The 17,945-nt window shown below is 31.7% G+C and overlaps 1 protein-coding gene across 1 annotated transcript in view; it reads left to right on the forward strand.

The window, feature by feature from the left end:
- Positions 1-16,859, forward strand: part of LOC142230323 (putative cytochrome P450 313a4) — a 41,393-nt gene extending 24,534 nt beyond the window's left edge. The window contains exons 6-8 of the mRNA XM_075300963.1: positions 6,938-7,087; positions 7,180-7,618; positions 16,569-16,859. Of these exons, the coding sequence (XP_075157078.1) occupies positions 6,938-7,087; positions 7,180-7,618; positions 16,569-16,744 (765 nt within the window). The 3' untranslated portion in view covers positions 16,745-16,859. The remainder of the gene's footprint in view (positions 1-6,937; positions 7,088-7,179; positions 7,619-16,568) is intronic.
- The last annotated feature ends 1,086 nt before the right edge of the window (positions 16,860-17,945 follow it).

A 17,945-nucleotide genomic window follows, 5' to 3' on the forward strand; every position in this document is an offset into this window, starting at 1 on the left:
CAAATACATGGACAGACGGACGGACACCAAGCGCTAGATCGACTCAGGATGTGGTTCTGAGTCGATCGGTATATATTTTATGGGGTCTAAAATCAATATTTCTGGTAGGCACATTTTTTGGCAGATCAAACTTCGGACAAACCTATTATACCCTAACCACTATGTGGTTTAGGGTATAATGACTTTAAAACAATGTTTTGAAACATTTTATTAATTTTGAAGATTTTTTCAGAAATATTAAATCCATTTTGACTTCATTAAAACGAAATTTTCATTCATGTTAGGATACACATTTTTATGCCGAATCACTTAGCTATAAGGACAAAAAGACTTCATTGAAAAGTTTAGAAACTTTTAGACAAGGAAAAAACTTTATTTCAGAGAAATACGTCTTCTATTCTAAGCAAAATTCGTATTCGTATTTTAAGCATGTGAAATATTTGGCCTCCCGACAATATTCTTTGCGGTGCACCATCTACTATTTAATGTGTGATAGAAACCAAATTTATGAAAATGGACCAAAATGGACCAATTTCTGACCATCGGACCATCGGACCAAATTTAAAAATTAGAAATCTTTTGGACCAATTTTGGTCCGATCGGACCAAAACGGCAACGCTGATTGGAATTGAAAGTCTATATACAGAGTAGAAGTAACTACTCTCCGAAAGTTTTTTTGTTTGTTTTGCAACAGACGCAGAGAAGAGGTTTTGTTATATTTGTAATGTGTGTGTGTATGTTTATGTTTGCAACAACCTCCATCGAAATCAGTCTGTGGTATACCTACACACAAAAAAATAAAATATGAATTTGTACATAAATGTGTACATTTTGGAAAATTTATGGACTCTTTCATGAAATAGATGTATTTTTTTTTATTCGTAAATACTTGTTATTAATTTAAGCAATTTTTAATAATGTGCATGGATTCTTCCATAAAATTAATGAAACTTTACATAATATATCCAAAAATACCGGTTTTCTCTTAGCATGAGAGAGCCACAACATAGAGTTACTCTCATATGTATACAATACAAGCATACAAAACAAGACAAAAACCAAACATAAAGTTTTTGAAGGCAACACGTGGCTTTGCTGTGTTTGGTTTTTTCAGTTCAGTTTGAGTCGCCGTCGCGATTCAAAGATTATTTATTGCTGAAAAAGGTTGACGAAATAAAACAATTTTATTAATTAACTGGAAGCATTGGTGCTCATATTTATAACTAATAAAAAATATTATAAAATGTGTTTTACTCGCAGGACTTTAATGCGGTTTTTAATAAATGTGTTCATACATTTTGACCAATTAAGAATTAGGGGAAAATCGAAAAGAAAAAAGAAAAGAAGAGATATATTTAATGCATGATATTTTTAATATATATTATGTAAAAATACATATTTCTCAATGTCGAAAATTATGTATACTACATTTATAAAATTACAAATTTCATTAATATTATGTATACATTCGTAGTCAATGAAAACCTGTATTTTTTAATTTATGAACTTTTTTCATATAATTTATGAATTCCGTGTTTGGAAAATTTTTGGGAACACTATTCATACAATAAATGAATTATTTTTTTGTGTGTATGAATATTCTTACTCAGATCTAGTGTTACCTAATTTCGCTTTTTCCCCTTTATTGTAAAAATACATTTTCGAACAGCGTTTTTAAGAAATGTTCGTTCTCAAAAAAAAGTAGATAACATGCAATAATACAAATCAAGTCATTAGTTTTTAATGTGAGAAAAAATTAAAATAAATGCACTGAAAAAAATATTGTCGTGAGGTCAAAGATTTCATGTCTTTAAAATACGAATGCAAATTTTGCTTAGCATAGAAGACGCATTTCTCTAGTATAAAGTTTTTTCCTTGACCAAAGGTCGATAAACTTTTCAATGAAGTCGTATTGTCCTTATAATCAAGTGATTTGATTTAAAAATGGATATCATAATATGAAAGAAAAAATGTTTGGGCTAAGGTCAACTTGACTTTAATAATTTAGAAAAAATCTTTAAATTTAATGAAATTGTCTTTAAATTTGTTGCCTTTTTGCATCTTAACTACAAATCAAAAAATCGTTCAAATATAGGACATGTTTTTCAACACTTTATTTTAAAGACGTTTTTTAATGGAAACACAGCATAATTTCTACAAGAAGTCGAGTCTTAATTTGGAAAATAAAGTCGTCGTTAACTTGTTTTTAAAGGACTTTGATAGCATATGAAAAAAAGCTGAAAAAGCGAAAAATTAAAATTTGCTTCCTAGAAGCAAGTACACAAAACCCGATTTTAAAAGAGAATTGTCTTAAAAGTATCCTTACTTGTATTCTCCGCTTCTTTGGCTCGGAATCAATACCAAATTTTTTAAAGTAAAGACAAAATCTTTGGAACCGGGTATGCATTTTTCAACCAAAATTGAAACTATCCATAATTTTAATTAAATTTTCGAGAACTAATATCAGAAATAAGAGAATGCTAGGATATAGTACAATATTTAAGCAAATATGAATGTCCTTACACTGAAAAAAAGAATGTCCGGTTCCAAAGATTTTGTCTTAACTTTAACAGTTTGGGTATTAATTCCGAGCCAAAGAAGCGGAGAATACAAGAAACGATACTTTAAAGACGCAATTCTCTTTTAAATTTGGGGGTTATGTACTTGCTTCTAGGAAGCAAATGTTAATTTTTCTTTTTTTTAGATTTTTTTCGTCAGTTGTTATCAAAATCCTTTAAAAATGAGTTAACGACAATTTTATTTTCCATATTAAGACTCTACTTCCAGTAGAAATTATGCTATGTTTCAAGTAAAAAGCGTCTTTAAAATAAAGTGTTTTGATAAACATGTCTTATTTTTTAACAATTTTTTGCTTTGTAGGCAAGATTCAAAAAGGAAACAAATTTAAAGACAATTTTATTAATTTTAAAGACTTTTTCTTAATTATTAAAGTCACGTTGACCTTACCTCAAAAATTTTATCTTTCATGTTATGATATACATTTTTAAGTAAAATCACTTAATCATAAGGACATTACAACTTCATTCAAAAGTTTATTGACTTTTGGACAAGGAAAAAACTTTATTTTAGAGATGCGTCTTGCATGTTAATCAAAATTTTCATTCTTATTCTAAGGCCATGAAATCTTTGACTTCACGACAATATTTTTTTCAGTGTAGAAAACTAAAAAATTAAATATAAATAAGATCGTTTAATTGCATTTATATGACGTTCATTATAAACATCTTTATAGTAATACAGGATGAAATTGATCGAAAGTACTGTTGTTACTTTTACAACACATATTAGAGATATATTTTGACATTTGCCGTTTTTGAAAACAATTACTGAAAAAACACGTTCTGTTTTCCCCAATGTACGTACGTACAAAAATACATATCGTACATTTTAAACGTTTACTCACACTACGCTAAGTACTAGCTATATTTTAAATCTCCTACACAGTGTAATTTCAAAGTTGCACATTTCATTCAAGTAATATTTTATTCGGAGCGGAGCGGTTTTTCATTTGGAAACCGCTCCGCTCCCGCTCCGCTCCGGATTTTAGAAATGCCGCTCCCGCTCCGCTCCCGCTCCGGCAAAAAAAGGGCTTGCTCCGCTCCGCTCCACGCTCCGCTCCGGATCCCTGCTTCAAATGAAACTTTTTTCAAATCAAATGCAACTTTTTTCAAATCAAATGAATCTCTAACATCAAACGAATTTTTATACCCACCACCATAAGATGGGGGGATATATTAACTTTGTCATTCCGTTTGTAACACATCGAAATATTGCTCTAAGACCTCATAAAGTATATATATTCGAGATCGTGGTAAAACTCTGAGTCTATCTAAGCATGTCCGTCCGTCTGTTGAAATCACTCTAACTTCCGAACGAAACAAGCTATCGACTTGAAATTTGGCACAAGTAGTTGTATTATCTAAGAGTAGCATATTTCATCCGATCTGGCTGAAATTTGGTACATGGTATAACTGTACGGTCTCTAGCAACCATGCAAAAATTGGTCCACATCGGTTCATAATTATATATAGCCCCCATATAAACCGATCCCCAGATTGGCTTGCGGAGCCTCAAAGAGAAGCAAATTTCATCCGATCCGGCTGAAATTCGGTACATGATGTTGGTATATGGTACCTAACAACTATGCAAAAATTGGTCGACATCGGTTCATAATTATATATAGCCCCCATATAAACCGCTCCCCAGATTGGCTTGCGGAGCCTCAAAGAGAAGCAAATTTCATCCGATCCCGCTGAAATTTGGTACATGATGTTGGTATATGGTACCTAACAACTATGCAAAAATTGGTCGACATCGGTCCATAATTATATATAGCACCCATATAAAACGATCCCCAGATTTGGCTGGCGGAGCCTCAAAAAGAAGCAAATTTCATCCGATCCGGCTGAAATTTGGTACATGGTGTTGGTATATGGTCTCTAACAACTATGCAAAAATTGGCCCACATCGGTCCATAATTATATATAGCCCCCATAAAAACCGATTTGACCTCCGGAGCCTCAAAGAGAAGTAAATTTCATCCGATCCACCTGAAATTTGGTACATGATGTTGGTATATGGTCTCTAACAACCATGCAAAAATTGGTCCATGTCGGTTCATAATTATATATAGCCGCCATATATACCGATCCCCAGATTTGGCTTGCGGAGCCTCAAAGAGAAGCAACTTGCATCCGATCCGGTTGAAATTTGGTACGTGGTGTTACCATATGGTCTCTAATAACCATGCCAGAATTGGTCCATATCGGTCTATAATTATATATAGCCCCCATATAAACCGATGCCCATATTTGACCTCCGGAGCATCTTGGAGGAGCAAAATTCATGCGATACGGTTGAAATTTGATACGTGGTGGTCCATGTCGGTTCATAATTATATAGAGCCCCCATATAAACCGATGCCCAGATTTGACCTCCGGAGCCTCAAAGAGAAGTAAGATTCATCCGATCCAGCTGAAATTTGGTACATGGTGTTAGTATATGGTATCTAACAACTATGCAAAAATTGGTTCACATCGGTCCATAATTTTATATAGCCCCCATATAAACCGATGCCCATATTTGACCTCCGGAACATCTTGGAGGAGCAAAATTCATGCGATACGGTTGAAATTTGGTACGTGGTGTTAATGTACCATGCCTAAATTGGTCCATATCGGTCTATAATTATATAAAGCTCCATATAAACCGATGCCCAGATTTGACCTCCGGATCCTCTTGAAGGAGCAAAATTCATCCGATCCGGTTGAAATATGGTACGAGGTGTTAGTATGTGGTCTCTAACAAAAATTGGTCCATATCGGTCCATAATTATATATAGCCCCCATATAAACCGATGCCCATATTTGACCTCCGGAACATCTTGGAGGAGCAAAATTCATGCGATACGGTTGAAATTTGGTACGTGGTGTTAATGTACCATGCCAAAATTGGTCGATATCGGTCTATAATTATATAAAGCCCCATATAAACCGATGCCCAGATTTGACCTCCGGATCCTCTTGAAGGAGCAAAATTCATCCAATCCGGTTGAAATATGGTACGAGGTGTTAGTATGTGGTCTCTAACAAAAATTGGTCCATATCGGTCCATAATTATATATATAGCCCCCATATAAACCGATGCCCAGATTTGGCTTGCGGAGCCTCAAAGGAAAGCAAATTTCATCCGATCCGGCTGAAATTTGGTACATGGTGTTGGTATATGGTCTCTAACGACTATGCAAAAATTGGCTCACATCGGTCCATAATTATGTATAGCCCCCATATAAACCGATGCCCAGATTTTACCTCCGTAGCCTCTTGAAGGAGCAAAATTCATCCGATCTGGTTGTAATTTGGTACATTTCGCTAGTGTATGACCGATAACAACAATGCCATAATTGGTCCGTAACGATCTATATTATATATAGCCACCCAATAAACTGATCCCCAATCACAGAAAAATCACGATTGCCACTCGAGTCAAAAATAATCTATCAAAATTTTATTGGCTTAGAAAATTTTGTCAAAATTTTATGCCTTTAGGAAATTTTGTCAAAATTTTATTTCTATAGAAAATTTTTTCAAAATTTTATGTCTTTAGGAAATTTTGTCAAAATATAATTTCTATAGAAAATTTTGTCAAAACTTTATTTCTATAGAAAATTTTGTCAAAATTTTATGTCTATAGAAAATTTTGTCACAATTTTATTTCTGTAGAAAATTTTGTCAAAATGTTATTTCTATAGAAAATTTATGAAGCATTTCATAGTTGGAGAGGAATATTTTGCAAAATCTTCCAAAACATCATGAATTCTACCAATCTACCTAACAGAAAAAATCTGCCATGTTTTGGTAGACTCGTGTTCATAATTGTATATAGCCCCCATATAAAGCGATCCCCATATTTCAATTCTGGCTCTATAATTACAGCATAAAAGTTCATATCGGTTCGTAATTATTTCTTCCCTATACTATATACCGGTCAAGAACTACATATATATGTATTTAATCGACCTTTCTTTTGTCTACTATACATTCCGCATAGATTACCTTACAATTTAGAAGATGCTGTTAAGAAGTTTTAAGATGCCTTGCCATCGGCCGTAACCCAAGTAATGTAATTGTGGATGGCCGTCTTCAGTAGAAGTTTCTACGAAATCCATGGTGGAGAGCACATAAGATTCGGCCTGGCCGAACTTACGGCCGTATATGCTTGTTCCTCTTGAGAATTTATAAGACGGGAAAGTAAGATCGTATTTCGAGAAACATGGGGACGAAATCTTCTCGCAGAATAGTAGACATTTAATTGGCTTTGGCTATTGATATTATTATTTGCACGATTGTAGTAATCTCAATTAAAAATGCATTAGATCATTTAATTTCGTATTTGTGTTTTCTTCTCTTCCGTACAGTCGCTTACTAATTATAAAAATTTGCGAGGCAAGGATCCAAGTTATTTAAATCAAGCAACTACAATTATGGATTATGTAGATAAAGCTATTCAGGAAAATAAATTTCAATTCGATGATGCAGTGGATGAACTCATGCACATGTACATTGGAGTAAGTAAAATTCTGCAAAAAGTAGAAAATTTTCAAAAAATAAATAAATAAATAATATGTATATTAATTTTCCTCTTTTTCGCCCCCTGAAGTCTTTTGAAAGTACATCGGCTACCCAATTCTTTATCCTGTTAATGATTGCAATGCATCCAGACATTCAAGAAAGATTGTATGAAGAAATATCCCAAATCTATCCAGATGCCGATGATGATGATATGATCGAAGTTACCTATGAAGATCAATGTAAAATGGTTTATCTGGATCTTGTAGTGAAAGAGACCTTAAGACTATTTCCTGTGGCACCGCTAATGGGACGCATGGTAACCGGTGGGAATTTAGAATTAAGCAATGGTGTTGTTTTGCCCGAAGGACAACGAATCATGATCGATTTATACAATATGCATCGGAGCAAAGAGGTCTGGGGTCCCGATGCAGAAAAATTCAATCCCGATAATTTCCTCGAAATTAATCTGGAAAAGATACATCCATTCGGATATATACCATTTGCCAAGGGTCTACGTACTTGCATAGGTATGTATTCATATACAGTGGGCGTCATAATAGAGTATATATCAAAACCAAACTATGTTTATTTGTTTGCATATTCCGGGTAAGCTTGGAAACGGCTTAACCGATTTACTTGAAATTTTCAGAGAACGTAGAGGTTGATCATGTCATGGAGGGAGACTTGCCCTTTGCCCGATTATTTTTTTAAGTACAGTACAAAAAACAAAATTCTCCGATTAACTTGAAATTTACTGAAAACATGAGGGGAAGTTTAGTATTGATTGCAAATCAAAGAAACGAAGAACTGAAGTAAGGACACACAATTCTCTTTTAAATTTGTGTTTAAGCGTTTCTTCAGCTTTTTTCTTTATGTGCTATCAAAGTCCTTAAAAAATGTGTAAACGAAAATTTCAATTTTGAAAATTCAGACTCGAGATAAAGTAGAAGTTATGTTGTATTCATCAAGTCAAAAACGCCTTGTACAATAAAATATTGAAAAACATCTTTTATTTTTGAAGGCTTTTTATACTCTCCACCATAGGATGGTGCGTATATTAACTTTGTCATTCAGTTTGTAACACATCGAAATATTGCTCTAAGACCCCATAAAATATCTAAGCATGTCAGTCCGTCCGTCCATAATTATATATATCCCCCATATAAACCAATCCCCCGATTTGGCTTGCGAAGCCTCTAAGAGAAGCAAATTTCATCCGCTCCGGCTGAAATTTGGTACTTGGTGTTAGTATATGGTCTCTAACAACCATGCAAAATTGGTCCACATCGGTCCATAATTATATATAGCCCCCATATAAACCGATCCCCAGATTTGACATCCGGAGCTCTTTGAGGAGCAAAATTAATCTGATCCGATTGAAATTTGGTACGTTGTGAAATTTTGGTACATTGCGCTGGTATATGGCCGCTAACAACCATGCCAAAATTGGTCCATATCAGTCTATAGTTATATATAGCCGATCCCCAAAAATAATCTACCAAAATTTTATTACTATAGAAAATTTGGTCAAAATTGTATTACTATACAAAATTTTGTCAATTTTGTCCAACCATCTTGCACTCTATAGGGAGTTGCCCAAATAAATTTGACAAACATTCTTTTTTTCTTCTGTTGGTTAAGCTACACTTGTAGTTTAGTCAATGCATGGTTTTAAGCTGAAATCAGAAAAAACAACAATGATTGAAGAAAAAACCAACAATAACAAAACAAAACGAATGAGAGAAAGAGGAAGCACGCTCAAAATAAACCCAGCCAACTGCACTCAAATCGATGATTTGACGGTGGCAAAGGAAAAGAGATATGTTTGTACGAATTTATTTCGGCATAAGCCGGCTACCATATAATACCTTTTTTTCGGAAGGTTCAAGTCTGCTTCATTGTTGGGTTTAGTGAACTGCCTGAATTTATTCTGATAATTGGTTGATAGTTTTGCTGCAAGTAGAGGATGCTGATGAGGAATGTGGTAATTCCGAAACGTGCGTCTATCCTACCATCTTGCAGTTTATAGGGCTTTGCCCAAATAAATTTGACATTCTGTTTTCCTCTGTTGGTTAAGCTTCACTTGTAGTTTAGTCAATGCATGGTTTTAAGCTGAAATCAAAAAAACAACAACAAAAATTTTTGTCAAGATTTTATTTCTACAGAAAATTTTGTCAAAAATTTATTTTTATAAAACATTTTTTCAACATTTTATTGCTATAGAAAATTTTTTCAAAATTGTATGATTATAGTAAATTTTGTCAAGATTTAATTTCTATAGAATATTTTGTCAAAATTTTATTTCTATAGGAAATTTTGTCAAAATTTTATTGCTATAGAAAATTTTGTCACGATTTTATTTCTATAGAAAATTTTGTCAAAATTTTATTTCTATATACAATTTTGTAAAAATGTTATTCCTATATACAATTTTGTTAAATTTTTATTCCTATATACAATTTTGTCAACATTTTATTGCTATAGAAAATTTTGTCAAGATTTTATTTCTATAGAAAATTTTGTCACAATTTTATTTCTACAAAAAATTTTGTCAACATTTTATTGCTGTACAAAATTTTGTCAAAATTTTATTAGTTTAGAAAATTTTGTCAAGATTTTATTTCTATAGAAAATTTTGTCAACATTTTATTTCTATAGACAATTTTGTCAAAATTTTATTACTATAGAAAATTTTGTCAAAATTTTATTTCTATATACGATTTTGTAAAAATTTTATTCCTATATACAGTTTTGTTAAAATTTTATTTCTATAGAAAATTTTGTCAAAATTTTATTTCTATAGAAAATTTTGTCAAAATTTTATTTCTATAGAAAATTTTGTCAAAATTTTATTTCTATAGAAAATTTTGTCAAAATTTTATTTCTATAGAAAATTTTGTCAAAATTTTATTTCTATAGAAAATTTTGTCGAAATTTTGTTTCTATAGAAAATTTTGTCAAAATTTTATTTCTATACAAAATTCTATCGAGATTTTTAACCTATAGAAAATTTTGTCAAATTTTTATTTCTATAAAAAATTTTGTCAAAAATGTTTGCTATAGAAAATTTAGTCAAAATTTTATTTCTATAGAAAATTTTGACAAAATTTTATTGCTATAGAAAATTTTGTCAAAATTTTATTACTATAGAAAATTTTGTCAAAATTTTATTTCTATAGAAAATTTTGTCAAAATTTTATTTCTATAGAAAATTTTGTCAAAATTTTCGTGGTGAAATTTGGTACATTGCGTTAGTATATGGCCGCTAGCAACCATGCCAAAATTGGTCCATATCGGTCTATAGTTATATATAGCCGATCCCTCAAAATAATCTACCAAAATTTTATTTCTATAGAAAATTTAGTCAACATTTTATTACTATACAATATTTTGTCAAAATTTTATTACTATACAAAATTTTGTCAACATTTTATTTCTATCGAAAATTTTGTCAAAATTTTATTTCTATAGAAAATTGTGTCAACATTTTACAGCCATAGAAAATTTTGTCAAAATTTTATTTCTACAGAAAATTTTGTCAAGTTTTATTGCTATAGAAAATTTTGTTAAAATTTTATTTCTATAGAAAATTTTGCCAAAATTTTATTTCTATAGAAAATTTTTTCAAAATTTTATTTCTATAAAAAATTTTGTCAAAATTTTTATACCCTGCGCTACATTGTGGAACAGGGTATTATAAGTTAGTGCATATGTTTGTAACACCCAGAAGGAGACGAGATAGACACATGGTGTCTTTGGCAATAATGCTCAGGGTGGGTCCCTGAGTCCATATAACCATGTCAGTTTGTCCGTCCGTCCGTCCGTCCGACCGTCTGTCTGTGAACACATTTTTGTTATCAAGGTCTAGGTCGCAATTTAAGTCCAATCGTCTTAAAATTTGGCACATGTTCCTTATTTGGGTCAGAATAGAACCCTATTGATTTTGGAAGAAATCGGTTCAGATTTAGATATAGCTCCCATATATATCTTTCGCCCGATATGGACTTATATGGCCCCAGAAGCCAGATTTTTGGCCGAACTTGGTTGAAATTTTGCACTAGGAGTACAATTAGTAGTTTAGTCAAGTGCGCAAAATTTGATTGAAATCGGTTCAGATTTAGATATAGCTCCCATATATATCTTTCGCCCAATATGGACTAATATGGTCCTAAAAGCTAGAGTTTTGGCCCAATTTGATTGAAATTTTGCACAGGGAGTAGATTTGGCATTGTAGCTATGCGTGCCAAGTTAGGTTGAAATCGATTCAGATTTAGATATAGCTCCCATATATATCTTTCGCCCGATATGGACTAATACAGCCCCACAGGGAGTAGAATTAGCATTGTTGCTATGCGTGCCAAATTTGGTTGAAATCGGTTCAGATTTAGATATAGCTCCCATATATATGTTTTTCTGATTTCGACAGAAATTGTCAAAATACCAAGATTTTCCTTGTCAAATCGCGCGACTGCTTAGTCGAAAAGTTGTAAAAATGACTCTAATTTTCCTAATTCCTGATATATATATATATATATATATATATATATATATATATATATATATATATATATATATATATATATATATATATATATATATATATATATATATATATATATATATATATATATATATATATATATATATATATATATATATATATATATATATATATATATATATATATATATATATATATATATATATATATATATATATATATATATATATATATATATATATATATATATATATATATATATATATATATATATATATATATATATATATATATATATATATATATATATATCAGGGATCTGGAGCGGTCCATTTTTTTCGCTCCGCTCCCGCTCCGGAGAAAAAAAACCGCTCCGCTCCGAGAAAAAAAAAATCGCTCCGCTCCTCTTCGAGAAAATTATAGTACAAACATTGTATTATTTGTTCAATTGAGTTTTATTTTATTTAAAAAAATCGGGCGGTACATATATGGGAGCTATAGCTAAATCTGAACCGATTTCGATGATTTTTTGCACATATAGTTAGTGCTATAGCAGATTACATTTCGCCAACTTTGAGTAAGATCGGTTGATAAATAAGGGTTTTATGACCTAATTTGACAAAATCGGGCGATACATATATATGGGACCTATATCTAAATCTGAACCGATTTCGATGAAATTTTCAGACTTAAAGGGTGATACAGAAGATTAGTTTGTGCTAAATTTGACGACGATCGGTTAGTAAAAAAAGTGCAACGTGACCCCATTTGTCGAAATCGGGCAATACATATATATGGGAGCTATATCTAAATTTGATCCGATTTCTTCCAAATTTAATAACATTCCTCCTTGTGCCCAAAAAAACTCCCTGTACCAAATTTCATCAAAATCGGTTAATAATTGCGACCGAAATCCTGTGAACAACAAATACATGGACAGACGGACGGACGCCAAGCGCTAGATCGACTCAGGAGGTGATTCTGACTCGATCGGTATATATTTTATGGGGTCTAAATTCAATATTTCTTGTAGGCACATTTTTTGGCAGATCAAACTTGTTATACCCTAACCACTATGTGGTTTAGGGTATAATGACTTTAAAACAATGTGTTGAAATATTTTATTAATTTTGAAGATTTTTTCAGAAATATTAAATCCATTTTGACTTCATTAAAGGAAGCATTCTAGGAAGCATATGTTAATTTTTAATTTTTTTAGATTTTTTTCGCCAGTTGTTATCAAAATCCTTTAAAAACGAGTTAACGAGTTATTTTTTTTTTTCATATTAAGACTCGACTTCCAGTAGAAATTATGCTATGTTTCAAGTAAAAAGCGTCTTTAAAATAAAGTGTTGAAAAACATGTCTTATTTTTTAACGATTTTTTGCTTTGTAGGCAAGATGCAAAAAGGAAACAAATTTAAAGACAATTTTATTAATTTTAAAGAATTTTTCTTAATTATTAAAGTCACGTTGACCTTACCTCAAAAATTTTATCTTTCATGTTATGATACACATTTTTAAGTAAAATCACTTAATTATAAGGACATTACAACTTCATTCAAAAGTTTATTGCCTTTTGGACAAGAAAACAAGTATATACAGCACTAAGTTCGGCCGGGCCGAACCTTAAATACCCATCACCATGAACCAAATATTAGGGTTTCCTTTGAAATTTTAGGAGGGCGTGAGGACTTGAGGACACTTCCCGAAGATAAATTTAAAGATTTCACCTATGAGGACTATATCAGATTCTGGATTTATAAGAACCATTTTTGTTTGAGTTTTAGAGGAATCATTAACATCTCTTGTAAGTGTGCAAGAAAATTATAAAATAGCGTCTTGATTTGAAATCTTAAATATGTAGAAGTAAAATCTGGAAATTTTACATTGAGTTTCAAGCAATTCAAGTGAAGTCGGTCTATATGGAGGCATTACCAAATTACCGAGCCTAAAATACCAGAATATTTACAATTTCAGGCAAATCAGATAAAAATTACGGTTTCTAGAAACCCAAGGAGTTAAATCGGGAGATCGTTCTTATGGGGGATATACTAAAACATGGACCGCTACTCACCGTTTTCGGCACACCTCTTTATGACCCGAAAATACCTCTAGATTTCCAATTTCAGACAAATAGGATAAAAACTTCGGATTCTAGAAGCCCAAGAAGTAAAATCGGGAAATCGGTCTATATGGGGGCTATACCAAAATATGGACCGATACTCACCATTTTCAGCACACCTCTTTATGGTCCGAAAATACCCCTAGATTTCCAATTTCAGACAAATTGGATAAAAAATACGCTTTCTATAAGCCCAAGACCCCAAATCGGGAGGTCGTTTTATATGGGGACCATACCAAAACATGGACCGATACTCAAATTTTTGGCACACGTATTTGTGGTCCTACAATACCTCTAGATTTCCAATTTCAGGTAAATTGAATAAAAACTGCGGTTTCTATAAGCCCAAGAAGTAAAATCGGGAGATCGGTCTATATGGGGGCTATACCAAAATATGGACCGATACTTACAATTTTTGGCACACGTATTTGTGGTCCTACAATACCTCTAGATTTCCAATTTCAGGTAAATTGAATAAAAACTGCGGTTTCTATAAGCCCAAGAAGTAAAATCGGGAGATCGGTCTATATGGGGGCTATACCAAAACATGGACCGATACTCACCATTTTTGGCACACCTCTTTACGGTCATAAAATACCTCCAGATTTCAAATTTCAGGCAAATTGGATAAAAAATACGATTTATATAAGCCCAAGACCCCAAATCGGGAGGTCGGTTTATATGGGGACTATATCAAAACCTGGACCGATATAACCCATCTTCGAACTTGACCCGCCTGCAGACAAAAGACGAGGTTGTGCAAAATTTCAGCACGATTGCTTCATTATTGAAGACTGTAGCGTGATTACAACAGACAGACAGACAGACAGACGGACATCGTTATATCGTCTTAGAATTTCTCCCTGATCAAGAATATATATACTTTATATAGTCGGAAATCGATATTTCGATGTGTTACAAACGGAATGACAAACTTATTGGACCCCCGTCACCATTCTATGGTGATGGGTATAAAAAACTTTATTTTAGAGAAGTGCGTCTTCAATGTTAAGCAAAATTTGCATTGTTATTCTAAGGACATGGAATCTTTGACTTCACGACAATATTTTTTTCAGTGTAGAAAACTAAAAAATTAAATATAAATAAGATCGTTTAATTGCATTTATTTGACGTTCATTACAAACATCTTTGTAGTAATACGGGATGAAATTGATCGAAAGTACTGTTGTTACTTTTACAACACATACTAGATATATATTTTGACATTTGCCGTTTTTGAAAACAATTACTAAAAAACATGTTGTGTTTTCCCCAATGTACGTACGTACAAAAATACATATCGTACATTTTAAACGTTTACTCACACTACGCTAAGTACTAGCTAAATTTTAAATTACCTACACAGTGTAATTTCAAAGTTACACATTTCATTCAAGTAATATTTTATTCGGAGCGGAGCGGTTTTTCATTTGGAAACCGCTCCGCTCCCACTCCGCTCCGGCTTTTAGAAATGCCGCTCCCGCTCCGGCAAAAAAAGGGCTTGCTCCGCTCCGCTCCGGATCCCTGATATATATATATATATATATATATATATATATATATATATATATATATATATATATATATATATATATATATATATATATATATATATATATATATATATATATATATATATATATATATATATATATATATATATATATATATATATATATATATATATATATAACATGTTAGCCTGATACCGAAACAGGCAATTGACGTCCAAATGCATTATATCTAATTATACAATTATTCTTCGAGCTTTATGGACAGATATAGATTAAGGAACATGGTTAATATGGTTAATAATGGTCTATTAACCATGTTCCTTAATCTATATCTGTCCATAAAGCTCGAAGAATAATTGTATAATTAGATATATATATATATATATATATATATATATATATATATATATATATATATATATATATATATATATATATATATATCGAGCGATAAATCATAAATAAACTTTTTCGAAGTTTCCTTAAAATTGCTTCAGATTTAAACGTTTCCCATATTTTTTACTAACATTGTGTTCCACCCTAGTGCATTAGCCAACTTAAATTTTGAGTCTATAGATTTTGTAGAAGTCTATCAAATTCTGTCCAGATCGAGTGATATTTAAATGTATGTATTTGGGACAAACCTTTATATATAGCCCCCAACACATTTAACGGATGTGATATGGTATCGAAAATCTAGATCTACAAAGTGGTGCAGGGTATAATATATTCGGCCCCGCCCGACTTTAGACTTTCCTTACTTGTTTTTGTTGTTTTTTAATATATACCCCGTATGGACTAACTTACAATTGAGAAGACGGTGTTAAGAAGTTTTAAGATACCTTGCCATCGACATGTGTTAGAGCAACCCAAGTAATTCAATTGTGGTTGAAAGTCTTTAGTACAAGTTTCTATGCAATCCATGGTGGGGTGTACATAAGATTCCGCCTGGCTGAACATACGGCCGTATATACTTGTTTTCTTTGTAGTCAAGATATAAAACGTCAACAAACACAAAGACGATTTAATTAATTTTGAAGAATTTTTATAAATTATTAAAGCCAAGTTGACCAGAGTCAAACAACATTTTCTTTCATGTTAGAATACCACAATTTTAAGTCGAATCATTTAAGAAAACACGACTTGAAGTGAAAAGTTTATTAACTTTTGGATAGGGAACTTAACTTTGGACAGGCTCAAAGTAATAGATTTCATCACCCTTCAAGTCTGCAAAATTTCGAAATCGGTTCAGATTTGGATATAGCTCTTATATATATGTATTACCCTATTTTGCCAAATATATTTTAATATATATATATATTTTTTGTTTATTTTCAGGTTATCGCTACGCGGAAATGAATATTAAAACCACTATAGCCAAATGCATAAAACGCTACAAGTTTTCTTCTACAGCCAAAATGTCCGATTTGGAATGTGCAAATTATATTATCTTAACATTACTCCAGCGACCACCATTGACCGTAGAAAGGAGAAAACACTCTAAAAAAATATAAAATAGATTTTTACATTGTGTTAAGAAGATGATCTACTTTTGAACACATCAAATAAAAAAATATACAAAAATTTAAAATAAATATACCCCCAGGTTCTGATATTCGATATGGCAAATTTTTAATTTTTCTTTTACCCAAACCCTATAAGTTTAAAAGTTGGCAATATAGTTCTCTTTAATGACCGTTTCAGTTTGGAATCGATTTTTTCGTTGGAAGAAAATTTTTTTTTTTGCAATTTGCGATACCGCATATTAGAACATGGGGAATTGTGTTTTTATTGGATATTTTTTTTTCTCGGACATTTTCCTATCTCGGGAAATCGAAATTTTTGTACCCTAAAGCACATAGTGGTCAGGATATACTGATACACTGATCTGCAAAAAAAAGTGATTTTAGATCCATGGAAATATTAAAAACGCAACAAAGGCGCTTGGTGTCCGTCCGTCGGCATGCCCATGAATATTGTTTTCTAAAGCGTCAATCGTTGCTGGTTTATCCACGTAAACCAATGACTATGGTCTGAGAACCACGGTTGCCACTCTAGCCAATAATAATCTACCAACATTTTAAGAAAATTTTACCAAAAAACTATCAACTAAAAAAAATTTAATTTCTTTAGAAAATTTTGGCAAATTTTTATTTCTATAGAAAATTTTGTAAAAATTTTATTTCTACAGAAAATTTTTTACAAATTTTATTTCTGCTGAAAATGTTGTCAAAATTTTATTTCTATAGAAAATTTTTTTAAAACTTTATTTCAAGAGGAAATTTGTGAAATATTTTGCAAAATCTACCAAAACATCAAGAATTCTACCAATCTATCAAACAGAATTTCAGGGGGTTTCATGACAAATATTCAGTTCAATCAGTACGCTTCCCGAAGATAAATTCAAAGATTCTACCTATGAAGACTAGATCAGATTCTGGATGTATAAGAATCAAGTTTGTTTGCGGTTTAGAGAAATCATAAACATATCGTGTAAATGATGAAATAACGCCTTGATTTGAAACCTTAAATCTGTAGATTTTTTCCGCCGTTATTTAAATGATTACGAGGAGTAAAATCTGGAAATTTGGCTTTCAGTTTCAAGCAATTTCCATGATCAGTGCGCCTGCTATATAATGAAAGAAGTGTTTTCTTTTCTGCGGAACGAAATTATAGACAAGCTAAGATTTCTTTTGACACACATTTTAGAGAAAA

This window comes from Haematobia irritans, chromosome 3 (genome assembly GCF_050003625.1).
Source record: "Haematobia irritans isolate KBUSLIRL chromosome 3, ASM5000362v1, whole genome shotgun sequence".
NCBI lineage: Eukaryota > Metazoa > Arthropoda > Insecta > Diptera > Muscidae > Haematobia > Haematobia irritans.